A 13,661-nucleotide genomic window follows, 5' to 3' on the forward strand; every position below is an offset into this window, starting at 1 on the left:
GATATCGTCAAACAGTAAAAAAGAGAAAAATCAGTTAAAGCAGATCACTAGGGTGGATGCGATAACAAAATATTCCTAAAAACTGATAGGCGAATAAAGAGTTTTTGATTAAAGATCCTTTTGCGACTTCTTAATCGATTTGTGAGGAGCTTAATCTGCTTTCAACATCAAGTACAGTAAGGAAGGCTTTGAGAGATTTGGTATTAATCTCTTTCCGCTCGGAAAAAAGCCATTCCTTAATGCTAAGCATTGTCTAAAGAGGTAGGCAATGAAAGGATCTTAAGAAAAACTTTAAATTTTAAAATGAAAATACTTCATCATGCTTGTATTTACAAAAAATCATCTGAATTGCTTGATAACAAAACGGAAAAATATGTTTTTCAATGATTAAAGCAATTTTAACTTGTTCTATTCCGATTGTAAAATGGCAGCCAGGCGCTAAAACATAGACATGTTTGAAACCAAAAAAAATATGCTCCCTACCGTGAAACTCAGAAGAGGATCATTGATGGTTTGGGGTTTTTTCAGCTGCAGGTTCTACCCCGTTGCACTAAATCAACGGATTTATGAATCATTTCCAGAATGGAGAGATGTTGGAGTCGATAATGGCTCCATAAAAGGAGAAAGAAATGCCTTTACATTGGCTTTTCCTGCAAGTTAAGATGCCAAAAATTCTTAAAAGCTCGTAAAACGGTATTTCGGGGTAAACAACACTCCTGGTATGACATAGCCGCAACAATTATCCGACTTGAACCCGATTAAAAAATTTGTGGGTCATCTTTAAGTGACAAGTAGAGAAGAAAAAGCACACCTCAGCAACTAACGTACTTGTAGCTTTGAAAAATAACTAGGAGCATATTCCTAGTTCTATTTTATTAAATTTGGCCGAGTCCAAGTCTCATTGGGGCCAAGCAGTTTTCGAAAACAAAGGTTTCTCAACAAAATATTAACTTTAAACATTAACATTAAAAAATCCGGTTAGTTTTTCACATCCGTAATTCTGGCTTTGCTTCATTTTTCAATTTTTAAATTTTTGTAATGTGTCAAAGATCATTATTTTCTGTTGAAATTGCTTAATTGGTATATGAACGACCTAGAAAAAATATTAAAACAATATTTTGTTTCAGTTTTGTTTTTTAAAATTTTATTTGATGAAAATGGTAAAAAAATCCGGAATGTTTTTAGCAGCACTGTAGGTTATAGTTATACAAATTTTATATATCACTTGAGTAGCCATATTTCCACTGGTTTCGTTATCAGTTAAAGCAGCAGTCAACATTTCACTAATAGATCTCGTGTGTGCGACAAATTATTCTGGTGCTACAATGGTTAATGTAGCAAAGATCGATGATCTCAATTCACTTTGCCTTGGATCAACCGAACAGCAATTGCTGTAGACAAATTGCAAAAACTCTTGAATCCATTTATCCTTCTTTTCGACTTCATGACGAATCAAAGCACCAATAAACAATGGCATATAGGTTAGCACAAGAGATCGCAGACGCATCCCAACAAGATGGTGGTAGTATGAGGCTGCTGGTTGCCGATAGCAAGCATAACCCAGCGGTAGTAGTATAGTAGTAGTTATAGTATGTAGAAGTAATAGAAGTATGAGAAGACATCAGCATCATTAAAATAAAAATCCATGAAAATATATAAACAAATTACAATCTATACAATTTTGTTTTTGAGATAAAAAAAAATATTTTTGCAATTTTATTTTGTGGATATTTTGATTTAAAGTTGTAAATCTTAAGATTGTTATAATATTTTCATTAATTTTTTTATTATTATATAAAATTTTCAAAAAAAACAACACTATGGTTGTACTTGCCTCAATAATAGACACCAGAAACTTTGCACATACCTTTTTCTTTTTCTGAATTTTATCCTCTTCTTTTTTGAGAAGAAAATCGACAATGTACTCTTTGAAAAAAACTTTCACATTCACGTACTTTTTCGATGGTTTTGTTGTGATCCATAACGTTGACTTAATTCACTAAATAATGATCTTTTGACAATAGAAACACAAAGGGATTTGTTAGTGTATCAATTTAGTTTTTTATTCAAGCGAGATAACTTACTTTCCATTAAGATGAGCATCTTCCATCAGTTTTCGGAATTCATCTCTTTCCATTGCATTCCCCATGGAGGTTGTACTCTTCCCATGCAGGTTGATACCCACCGTAGCCCGGGGGCGGTATACCAAATGTCGGTAGATTGAAGTTTTGCAGATGCATTCCCTGGTGGTATGGAGGATTCTGCTGATGCTGTGGAGGTAGTTGGGAATGTTTTTGTGGAGGAATCATTTGAGAAGGTTGCTGATGGTGCAGTTGATGCGGTGCATGTTGCTGATGTGACGGAAGTTGTTGCTGTTGAGTGAAAAAGATTTTAGAAAATTGAAATAAAACTCCTTATCATACATACATACAGTCCGTAACACATGGATAGCCTCACCCATAGTATTTTTAAAAATCATCTATTTCTTGTACTTTTTAGATGCGAACATATTGTACTTTTAACTGAACAGCAAGAAGACACTACTGTGTCAGGGATGCAGAAAAGATTTAATTGATTTCTTTCTTTAGGAACAAGTTTGCCAACTTATTTTTTGTTTACTTTGGCTTTCTTTCCACATTTGTATCCATCATTTGTGAGAAACGGGGCCGTGTCCTTCTAAAAATGATTTGTTGGACTTTAATATTATCCTGGCATTAATATTAAGCCCATTTAAATTTGGTTTTATAAGGTGGCATCGAGATTCGTTCGTTGCTGCCCAAGGCATAGCGTATAAGTTGAGCTTCGGCAGGATTATTGAAACGCACATAATTTTAATTAGCAATTGTTATTGCGCCTTGGCTGAAATTTGTTTCTCCATCGAAACGTTTTGTTCCATCGATAAGAACTCACCTGAAATAAATAAAATATAGTTTTTCAATGGAATCATGTGTTTGTATATTTTATTTGCACTTTTTAACAAAATAATAAAAAATAAGGCACTCGCTTGTCTGAATATACATTTCAATAAATGGTACAGTTTATTAAGAGATGTGAATATTTAATAAGATGTGAAATACTTTCAGCCTAGCCAGCTTATTCCAAAATGATACGAGTTTAACTGATTTTTTTATTTCTATCTACTTTGAAATATTTTCTCTCCTAAAAGCCCCACAGCAGCTCCAGCTGACATCAATTTTAGTTTTCAACCAAATAGGTACTAAATATGTAGGTATCAAAAAAAAATTTTTAAATTGGAATTTGGCACGAGCCCCCGACTACTTTTATGTAGTAATAGTAATAGAAGTACCTACTTATATGTTTTAGACTGTATTCTTTATTACGACTGGGCTAAATTGGACACAAAACGCAGTCGGGGTTAAGCAATTTACCTCAAAAACGACCCTTACTAATAGATTTTTATATTATTCCATTGAATGCATTATATTATTGAGAAAATTTCTCCAGGGATAACGTTTAACATTCAGTTAAAAATTAAAAAAAAAAATGCAAATAAAAAATATAATATTGTAAATAAAAAAAAAGGAACAGGGTTTCCGTGAAAAAATTAATTTTTTTAATTTCTTAGGAACTTTGATATTTATTCGAATGAATTCTTTAGAATTTGACTTAAAACTACCAGGTCATTAAATAATAATAAAAAAGGTTCATAATATTGCAAAATTTTATACAGAATTAGTTCAAAAAAGAAAACAATTTTTTTTTCTAAATTTCATCTTTTAAACTTAATTTCTCGAAAACTACTTAATGAAACAACTTGAGTCAAAAACCAAAATAAAGGATAAACTACCAGCTTTAAGAAAAGTTATAGCACAGAACTTTGCGTGCATTTTTTAATTTTTAATATTTTTTTTTTTCATGGCTAATCGAGAGGTAAGGACTTAAGTGGGTTTTACTGTACCAAGAAAATGAAAAATTTTCCTTCCAAATAACTTCTTAGTCACTTGGTACCTATTTGAAGGTAAAAATTTGCGGAGCGAAATTCGTTCTTCTGCTCTACCTTAGGATTAGATGAAAAAGTGCACAAAATCGCTTGTACCAGTTTCAGCGTTTTTTCTTCAAGTACCAATGCTCTAATATCTGAGCAACAACAAAAAACAAGTAGCATCTTGGATTACTATGATTCCAATTTAATGAAAGCAAAACGACCTTCTCATAGACTCCCAACAGGAATCAGAAAGCTCGACAAGTATATAAAGGAAATTAAGAATTTTTATAAGAAATAAAATGTTTATCTATTATTTTTAACTTAATTTTTGTTTTATATGTAGCATGCTTCAATTTAACATAAGTTTGGATACAGTTTGAACAAAGTATTTTTGTTTTTTCTATAAAAACAGAGTGATAAAACAAATTGAACTAAAATGAACTAGGTCAGAACTTGTTCAGTAGCGTGATTTGAACTAATTTGATGATTATTCAAATGAACTAAGGGCTCTGTTATAGCTATCAGTAAAATCCATTATATATTAGCTATTTTGAACAAAATATTGATGAAATAAGTTTGGACCTTATTTTAACTACTTTTTTCAAAAAGAAGCAATGCATTTGGTGTTAAATTTTATTCACAAATCCATTTTATAAATTTTACTGTTCAGTAAAATAAAACTTCATCAGTAAAATTTATAATATGTATTTGTGACTAAAATATAACACCAAATGCGTTGCTTCTTTTTCAAAAAGTTAGTGAAAATGTGTTTTTAATTTATTTCATCAATATTTTGCATAAATTAGAATCTTAAAGTATTAAAAATAGCAAAACAGAATTTTTACTGATGGATTTTACTGATAGCTATAATTGAGCCCTAAAGTGCCCAACTCTATTTAATAATTATTTATTCGAAAAAAAAAACTTACAGCTGGTGAAATTCCAAATAAAGCAACAGCATGCACATAAAACTTCTCTTTGAGCGAAATGACAATAGTTTGATGGTTCATTGTGATGTGATCTCGTTTATAGATGCAACAAAAATGGACCAGGTTGTAAACTTAAAAGAAAAAACGTTTCAAAACCAAACATTAACAATTATCTTTCTGAACTTACTTACACAGAAAAAGCAGCAATAGTTTTCTCACCACCACTCAAATTACCCATTGACTGAAAACGTTTTCTTGGTGCAACATATTTATAACTTATTCCATCCAAATGAGGTTCCTAGATAAGCCTGTGCGTCTTTATTTCTTGGTAAAGACTTAGGAATGCTATCTATTGCTTTGGAAACGTGATTGCACCATCGAATACATTTTTCGAACGTGGCTTTGTGTGGCTTTCAGGTTGGGCGTTTAAATGCGCTCCAGAATGTCAAGTTTAGATTGTTTTTGTTTTGTTTTTTTTTTTTTTTAATGTGAATCATATTTAAATTTGCAAAGTTCTCGACGAGATTTAAGGCTTGGCCACAACGGACTGGTATGCGGTAGTGGTACGGGTAATTAGATGAAAAAAGTTCCACGTCTTAACATTGATGTTCCAGTTTAGAATTTTGTTCATACAATTACCCGTTCCTCTACCGCATATCCTTCCGGTATAGTCAAGTCTTTAGTTGATTTCAATTCTTTAATAGACAGAGAAGAGATTAGTTTTCTTATGAAATTATTTCATCGAATAGAACTTACTGATTTTCATTCCCGAAAATCTTACATAGACGCTGAAGTTCTGGGCATCCTCCAACTGTCGATCGAATTGTGGGATAGATTTTTTTGACGAATCTAAATTGACAATACTGATGTATTTGAGACAATTTGCGAAACCTTGCTCACTTTTGTAGATAAGTTTTAACACATCGTCTTCTCGGTTTGTTTTGAAATTAAATTCTTTCTTTTCTTGAAATGTACTTTATTTTACTTATGGCGCTATCAAACATTTTGACATAACACATGTTTTGGACGGCGTTCACACTGGGTGCGTTCAATCATCTATCGTATCTCTTTTGAACGCAAAGCTGTCCAGATAGATTGCCAAAGCAGCTACAAAAAAATATGTAAAATTGTAAATATTGTAAAGCGGAAAATTGTTTCTTTTGAGCAGATTACTTTATTTTTATTGTTGCATAGTACTTGTCCAAACAACAAGACTTTTTTTCTTGCAAATTCTAACATGCTAAGATTAACATGGTTTACAACAACAAAAAGCTATCCGATAGCTATATGTTTTTCAGAACTTACGTTCAGATGGACTGCGTTGAACGCGGAGATTTGTCATCATCTTTAAGAAAAATAAAAATTAAATTTTCTAATTTATCAAAACTGCAATGTATCTTGCTTGGAAGGTCGTTCTTTAGTTTTCTAATGTGTTTTTTGTTTTGTAATTAAATTTTTAGCACCAAATAATAAAAATAAAAAAAGAAATTGGTTCCATTCATTTCCCCGTCGTGAAATACCCAATCCCAATAGGACAAAGTTCCAATAGGTCCTAAAAAAATTAGAAATTTTTAGCCCAAGGCTAGGAACACTTAAAAACATTAAGGATTGACGACGTTTTTTTGATTTCAAGCCGTGTCTTAGAATAAAGAAAAGCTATATGAAGGTATGAAAAGTTTGCTCCAAACTGGTTAGGTCTACTAGTACAGATAAAAAGAACTTCATTGGAGTTATCAAGTTAAAGATGATCTCCAATAAATGGAGGTAAGAAATTGGTAATACTGGACTGGAAATAAAGTTGACTAGAAGATGCCAAACCAACGCATTTGATAAAATGACTTGCGTTACAAGTACCTTCTATAACAACAAAATTGCTTACTGCGGCTAATAATCGACTTACAGTATACCCAACACACATTCTATTCTATAAGTTAAACTCAATTGAAAATTTTTGTTGTTAAATGAATTAACAAAGATTAGTTATTCAGTACTGAGTGAGTATTGCAAGTAAATGATATTTTGAGTAAATGATATCTTCAGGCTTTTAAAGAAGGGAAAAAAGGTGCCTAAAAGGTTTACCTTGGCCACAAGTTTTTAAAAGGTACATTTTTTTTACTTTCAATGAATTATACTTACTCTAAACTAGTGGTCAACATAGATAAATACTGTGCACGTGCTTCATTATGGCTTTTCTTTTTCAAATCGATCATTTCCAGTCTAGCATATTCAATAACATGGCTTCCTTCAAAGAAAAGAAACAATATTCTTGTTAGTTCGAAGTATTTAAACGAAATCTTCATTCTTTGACTTACCTTGCTGTTCCAGCAACAATTATTGTCGAGTTCTTTCAATTTCTTTAATACTGTCAAATATATTATTACTTGCTTCTTGGTTGAAATCGGTGCATCCGAGGCAACCTGATCTTAAATTGATGGCAACGAAGAAGAGAGTTACCAAGAGTTTGTATTAGCGATATATAGATGGATCAATAATTAATTCATCATTATAGTCATTCGACCAAATCCTTTCATGTGCCTGCAACCTGATATTCATAATGCTTTTGTGTAAATTGAAATAGAAACTTTTTAAATGGGTTGCTAAAACTTTATCATGGAAAGCGATAACTTTGAGAAAATAAAAAATTTTGTCTACCTTATATTATGTTCCGCTATAAACTCAAACAGTAACAATTTATTGAAACACTATATATTTTGGCGTCCTAAAAAGAAAATTCCAGAAGCTGAGTGTAATGCCTTCTATAAAACTTTTCAGATGCTACATTTTGTACACCTGTAAAGCTTTATAAGAATAAAATTGTTATGATGATAAGAAGCTTTTAATGACCTCTGTCGTGGATTCCTATAGGATTAAATGCTTCTCGACATCGTTATAGTGTGCTTATAGATAATTTTCTCATCACACCTATAATCCCACTATAAGATACTCCTAAAAAGTTGTTTAGAAGTATAAATATCAGCGTTTACTGATAATTTTTTTACCGTGGGTAGTATACCAGCCTTATAGGTGCGAATAGCCCTTTAGACTTGAAACCCGTAAGCAAAAATGTTAGTTGGGTGTAGTTAAGCCTTAAGCCTTTAGTTTGGAAGGTGGAAAAGTACTACTAGTAGTTTAGTAGCGATTTTCAATGGAACGCACTTTCAACGAATTCAACCTTCGGAAGGGCTTGTATAGTTCCTTAATACATGTCTTATCGAAATAAAAAAAAAAACTACTACGAAAACAAAAAAGAAATTTTCTTTTTCAATTGTTTTGATTTGATTTTTAAGGCTTGGCCACACCGGAGGGTATGCGGTAGCGGTATGGGTAGAGGTAACGGTACTTGTATGAACAAAATTTCAAACTGACATATCAACGTTCAGATGTGGAATTTTTTTCATACAAATATCGTTACCGCTACCCGTACCGCTACCGCATACCCTCCGGTGTGGTCAAGCCTTTAATCATGAATTTTATTTTTTATTCGAAGTTTTTTATTAGAAGTTGTTAAACAAGTTCGAACTTCTATAAGCAATTAAATTCTGAAGCAAGCTCAATACAAGCTGTATAAAAAGTATTACATGTCAGATTTCAATTTATAGAAGCTGTTGTGTTAGTTGGGACATAGCAACCATACGTTAACGAACGTATGCCGTAATTCGACCCCTGAACTTTAATTGCGTTTTCCCAAAATTAGCCGAATATAACATACGACATTATTTTATTGAGGTGATGAAATGTACTAGTCGAGTACTCAAGAGTAGTTAACACTTCCAAAGATGCGTGGCCGTCGCCTCCATAAACAAAAAATACCAAGACTGGAAAATTTCGTACGTCTTTCCCCCCAAAACCCTTTTGTGGACAGTGCTGTCTGTGAATATATGTGAAAGCCACCACGTTGATAAATGACGTTAACACGCACACATTTATAGATTCACGACATTCACCACACATCGGACACGAACACAACGATAGGTTCACGACATTCACCACACCGCGCAGCTTGTAGGCAAACGTCAGTTGACCGCCGAGTTTCCAGTCTTGGTATTTTTTGTTTATGGTCGCCTCTTCAATTTGTTGTGAACTAAAAAAATATAATACTATATGCAATTTGCTTACTCCTGGAACGCACATCACCTGTCACAAATCAAACTGTCATTTATCTGCTTGCTCTAGCCGCAAAAGTTTGGAACTTTTCAAAACAAATTCAACAAATTTAACAAATTCATTCAAATAAATTATTAACTTCACTCCAAAATGTACAACAATGAGTGTATAGCAATTAAAGATATCAAACCTGGTTTAAAAAACATCAATGTTATTTTCATAGTTCTTGAAATAGGAACAGCAACAGTAACAAAAGAAAATCGTGAAGTTCGGAATTTCAAAGTTGGCGATCCCACAGCCTGCATAAATGTATCAATTTGGGATGAACCCGGCAAGCTTATCCAACCCGGAGACATTGTTAAGCTAACCAAAGGTTATGCATCCATTTGGCGTCACTGTCTCACTCTCTATTCGGGAAAGAATGGAGATATCCTTAAAATGGGTGAATTCTGTCTAACATTCAATGAACAATTGAATATGAGCGAACCTAAACGACCAGAAATGCCAATGGTATTAAATCCTCAAATGGCAATACCAGGACCAGGATTGCTCTCCAATAATGGAGCTGCCAATAATGGCAATCCAATTGTACAAAATAGACCGTTGACAGTGCCTTCAACGGCACCAAATGTTACTCCATTGCCTGGCCAGGGACAAAAACTACCAAATCAGCAAAACAGAACCCTGCCGACAGCTGATCCGACGAAACCTATCGTTGGAATGTCGGGACAATCGAATGTCCAGCAAAAGACTAATCGTGTGGGGCGAAGCAACCAGCCTCGAACAAATGTTAAAGCAGATCGTAGATAATGGAACAAAATATAAAAAAGAAATAAAGTAGTTTAAAAAATGTTTTGACTAAAACAAGCTGTAGAAGAAGCTTGTGAAACTTTGTAGTAGCATTTTATAAATGTAAATTATAAAATATAATATTTTTTAATAATGAAATAAAATAAAGATCTCTTGGACCACAATATATAACTTTTTTTTATTAATACCTTATTGGCGACTTATTGGTCTTTTCATTTAGTGATGAGGAAGAACTCGTCAATTCGTTTCAGATATTTTAGCATATATGAGCAGAAATCATTTTGTAATCGCTCCCTGTTGAAACTGTAGTAGTTGTATTTCATTTTGAACACAAGTTCAGATTCTTTGTTTTAACCCACAAGATTTTATACAAGAAACACAGTAACTGGGGCCAAAATGAGAAAAGAAACTTATGCAAGTAGACCTATTCTACTTTGCAATTCGATCAGATTTTTGATTCCCACGATTAACGAACTTGTCCCGGACTTGATTTTGTGCTTCTATACACTAATTTAATTTATATTTTCTAGGTCAGTGTTTTTCAAAATGTAGCTAAGAGTTCCTCCAAGGCCGTAAGCCAAAACACTGTGTTACAAAATCAAAAACATGTTAATTAATATAATTACTTTTGAAATGACTTTCCAGAGGTTGTAGGTACGGCTGAGTACATCATAACTATTATGGCACTTGAAATTTTTCATGAACCCTCTAAATTTCATGTTATCCTCAAAAACCGTTTTTAAATGTTTTTAGGCTTTAACGATTTTTTGCTTAGTCATTCTTCTGTATAAGCTTTTATTTAGTAAAATCGGTTAAAAATTGTGGAAGCTATGATTTTTTACTCGAGAATTCAATTTATTGGGACAATCGAAGAAATGAAAAATTAATGTCTCTGTTGATACTAATGGTCCGGGACATGTTTTTTTTTTTTATTTTTAAGAAAAAAAAAATAATAAAATACATTTGGGAAAACTTGCTCCAAGTAAAATATTAAAAAAATGTTTCTTTTTTGCTCTGTTAAGACCAAGACTAGTAAAAAAAAATTATTTTGTTTTTAAGATAATGGGACAAGAGACAAGTCCGGGACATCTCCGGGAAATGTCCGGGACAAGTTCGGGACAAGTCCGGGACATGCCCGGGACAAGTCCGGGACATGTCCGGGACATGCCCGGGACATGTCCGGGACATATCCGGGACATGTCCGGGACATGCCCGGGACAAGTTCGGGACATGTCCCGGACAAGTCCGGGACATGCCCGGGACATGCCCGGGACATGTCCGGGACATATCCGGGACATGTCCGGGACATGCCCGGGACAAGTTCGGGACATGTCCCGGACAAGTCCGGGACATGCCCGGGACATGTCCGGGACAAGTTCGGGACATGTCCCGGACAAGTCCGGGACATGCCCGGGACATGTCCGGGACATGTCCGGGACATGCCCGGGACAAGTCCGGGACATGTCCGGGACATGCCCGGGACATATCCGGGACATGTCCGGGACATGCCCGGGACATGTCTGGGGCATGTCCGGGACAAGTCCGGGACAAGTTCGGGACATGTCCGGGACAAGTCCGGGACAAGTCCGGGACAAGTTCGGGACATGTCCGGGACAAGTTCGGGACATGTCCGGGACAAGTCCGGGACAAGTCCGGGACAAGTCCGGGACATGTCCCGGGCATGTCCCGGGCATGTTCCGGACATGTCCCGGATATATGACAAGTTCGGGACATGTCCGGGACAAGTTCGAGACATGTCCGGGACATGCCTTGGACATGTCCGGGACATGTCCGGGACATGCCCGGGATATGTCCGGGACATGCCTGGGACATATCCGGGACATGTCCGGGACATGCCCGGGACATGTCCGGGACAAGTCAGGGACATGTCCGGGACAAGTTCGGGACATGTCCGGGGCATGTCCGGGACAAGTCCGGGACAAGTTTGGGACATGTCCGGGACAAGTCCGGGACATGTCCGGGACATACCCGGGGCATGTCCGGGACAAGTCCGGGACAAGTTTGGGACATGTCCGGGACAAGTCCGGGACATGTCCGGGACATGCCCGGGACATATCCAGGACATGTCCGGGACATGCCCGGGACATGTCCGGGGCATGTCCGGGACAAGTCCGGGACAAGTTCGGGACATGTCCGGGACAAGTCAGGGAAATGCCCGGGACATGTCCGGGACATGCCTGGGACATGTCCGGGACAAGTCCGGGACATGCCCGGGACATGTCCGGGACATGCCCGGGACATGTCCGAGACATGTCCGGGACATGTCCGAGACATGTCCGGGACATGTCCGGGACATGTCCGGGACATGTCCGGGACAAGTCAGGGACATGTCCGGGACAAGTCAGGGACATGTCCGGGACAAGTCAGGGACATGTCTGGGACAAGTCAGGGACATGTCCGGGTTAAGTCCGGGACATGGCCGGGACAAGTTCGGGACATGTCCGGGACAAGTTCGGGACATGTCCGGGGCATGTCCGGGACAAGTCCGGGACAAGTTTGGGACATGTCCGGGACAAGTTCGGGACAAGTCCGGGACATGCCCGGGACATGTCCGGGACATGCCCGGGACATGTCCGGGACATATCCGGGACAAGCCCGGGACATGTCCGGGACATGCCCGGGACATTCCCGGGATATGTCCGGGACATGTCCGGGACATATCCGGGACATGTCCGGGACAAGTTCGGGACATGTCCGGGACAAGTTCGGGACATGTCCGGGACAAGTTCGGGACATACCCGGGGCATGTCCGGGACAAGTCCGGGACAAGTTTGGGACATGTCCGGGACAAGTCCGGGACATGTCCGGGACATGCCCGGGACATATCCAGGACATGTCCGGGACATGCCCGGGACATGTCCGGGGCATGTCCGGGACAAGTCCGGGACAAGTTCGGGACATGTCCGGGACAAGTCAGGGAAATGCCCGGGACATGTCCGGGACATGCCTGGGACATGTCCGGGACAAGTCCGGGACATGCCCGGGACATGTCCGGGACATGCCCGGGACATGTCCGAGACATGTCCGGGACATGTCCGAGACATGTCCGGGACATGTCCGGGACATGTCCGGGACATGTCCGGGACATGTCCGGGACAAGTCAGGGACATGTCCGGGACAAGTCAGGGACATGTCCGGGACAAGTCAGGGACATGTCTGGGACAAGTCAGGGACATGGCCGGGACAAGTTCGGGACATGTCCGGGACAAGTTCGGGACATGTCCGGGGCATGTCCGGGACAAGTCCGGGACAAGTTTGGGACATGTCCGGGACAAGTTCGGGACAAGTCCGGGACATGCCCGGGACATGTCCGGGACATATCCGGGACAAGCCCGGGACATGTCCGGGACATGCCCGGGACATGCCCGGGATATGTCCGGGACATGTCCGGGACATATCCGGGACATGTCCGGGACAAGTTCGGGACATGTCCGGGACAAGTTCGGGACATGTCCGGGACAAGTCCAGGACATGTCCGGGACATGTCCGGGACAAGTTCGGGACATGTCCGGGTAATTTTACAAAAACTGACAAAGTACTCGTAAGTAAGTAACCTCAAATAGGTAGAAAATTTTGCGAGAAGATGATTTTACAAAATTCTGCCAAATATTTAAAAAGGGATTGAAAATTCTTAAAAAACGCTCGCTTCTTAACATTTTCCAAACTCTTTTCTAATATTTGGCAGATTTTGTAAAACAGCAAAATTTTCAAACGCAAAATTTTGAAAAAAAAAAACAGAATTTGGAAAAGCAGACTTTTGACCATGGCAGAATTTTGACCCAACCCGTACAGGACATGTCCGGAACAAGTCCGGAACACCAAATAGTTAGGGCCGACACTGCTCTTACCCC

The 13,661-nt window shown here is 37.9% G+C and overlaps 1 protein-coding gene and 1 long non-coding RNA gene across 7 annotated transcripts; one reads left to right on the forward strand and one right to left on the reverse strand.

Annotated features, from left to right (window-relative positions):
- Window positions 1-1,201: 1,201 nt before the first annotated feature.
- Window positions 1,202-7,128, reverse strand: LOC129911026 (uncharacterized). 6 transcript variants are annotated; one of them, XR_008771574.1, is made up of 9 exons: window positions 7,012-7,128; window positions 5,776-5,982; window positions 5,632-5,724; window positions 5,063-5,570; window positions 4,876-5,006; window positions 2,428-2,910; window positions 2,085-2,372; window positions 1,868-2,011; window positions 1,202-1,533 (listed from the first exon to the last, which is right to left on the reverse strand). It is a non-coding gene; the product is annotated as an uncharacterized LOC129911026 (long non-coding RNA). The 6 variants fall into 6 exon arrangements; XR_008771572.1 differs by having other exon boundaries at window positions 5,067-5,570; window positions 5,632-5,982; XR_008771573.1 differs by having other exon boundaries at window positions 2,432-2,910; window positions 5,632-5,982.
- A 1,895-nt stretch (window positions 7,129-9,023) lies between these two features.
- Window positions 9,024-9,952, forward strand: LOC129910050 (SOSS complex subunit B homolog). The gene has a single exon (XM_055987295.1). It carries the CDS (start codon window positions 9,130-9,132, stop codon window positions 9,787-9,789), a length of 660 nt encoding a protein of 219 aa, XP_055843270.1. The 5' UTR covers window positions 9,024-9,129; the 3' UTR covers window positions 9,790-9,952.
- Window positions 9,953-13,661: the final 3,709 nt, after the last annotated feature.

The sequence above is a fragment of the Episyrphus balteatus genome, chromosome 2 (assembly GCF_945859705.1).
Source record: "Episyrphus balteatus chromosome 2, idEpiBalt1.1, whole genome shotgun sequence".
Taxonomy (NCBI): Eukaryota; Metazoa; Arthropoda; class Insecta; order Diptera; family Syrphidae; genus Episyrphus; species Episyrphus balteatus.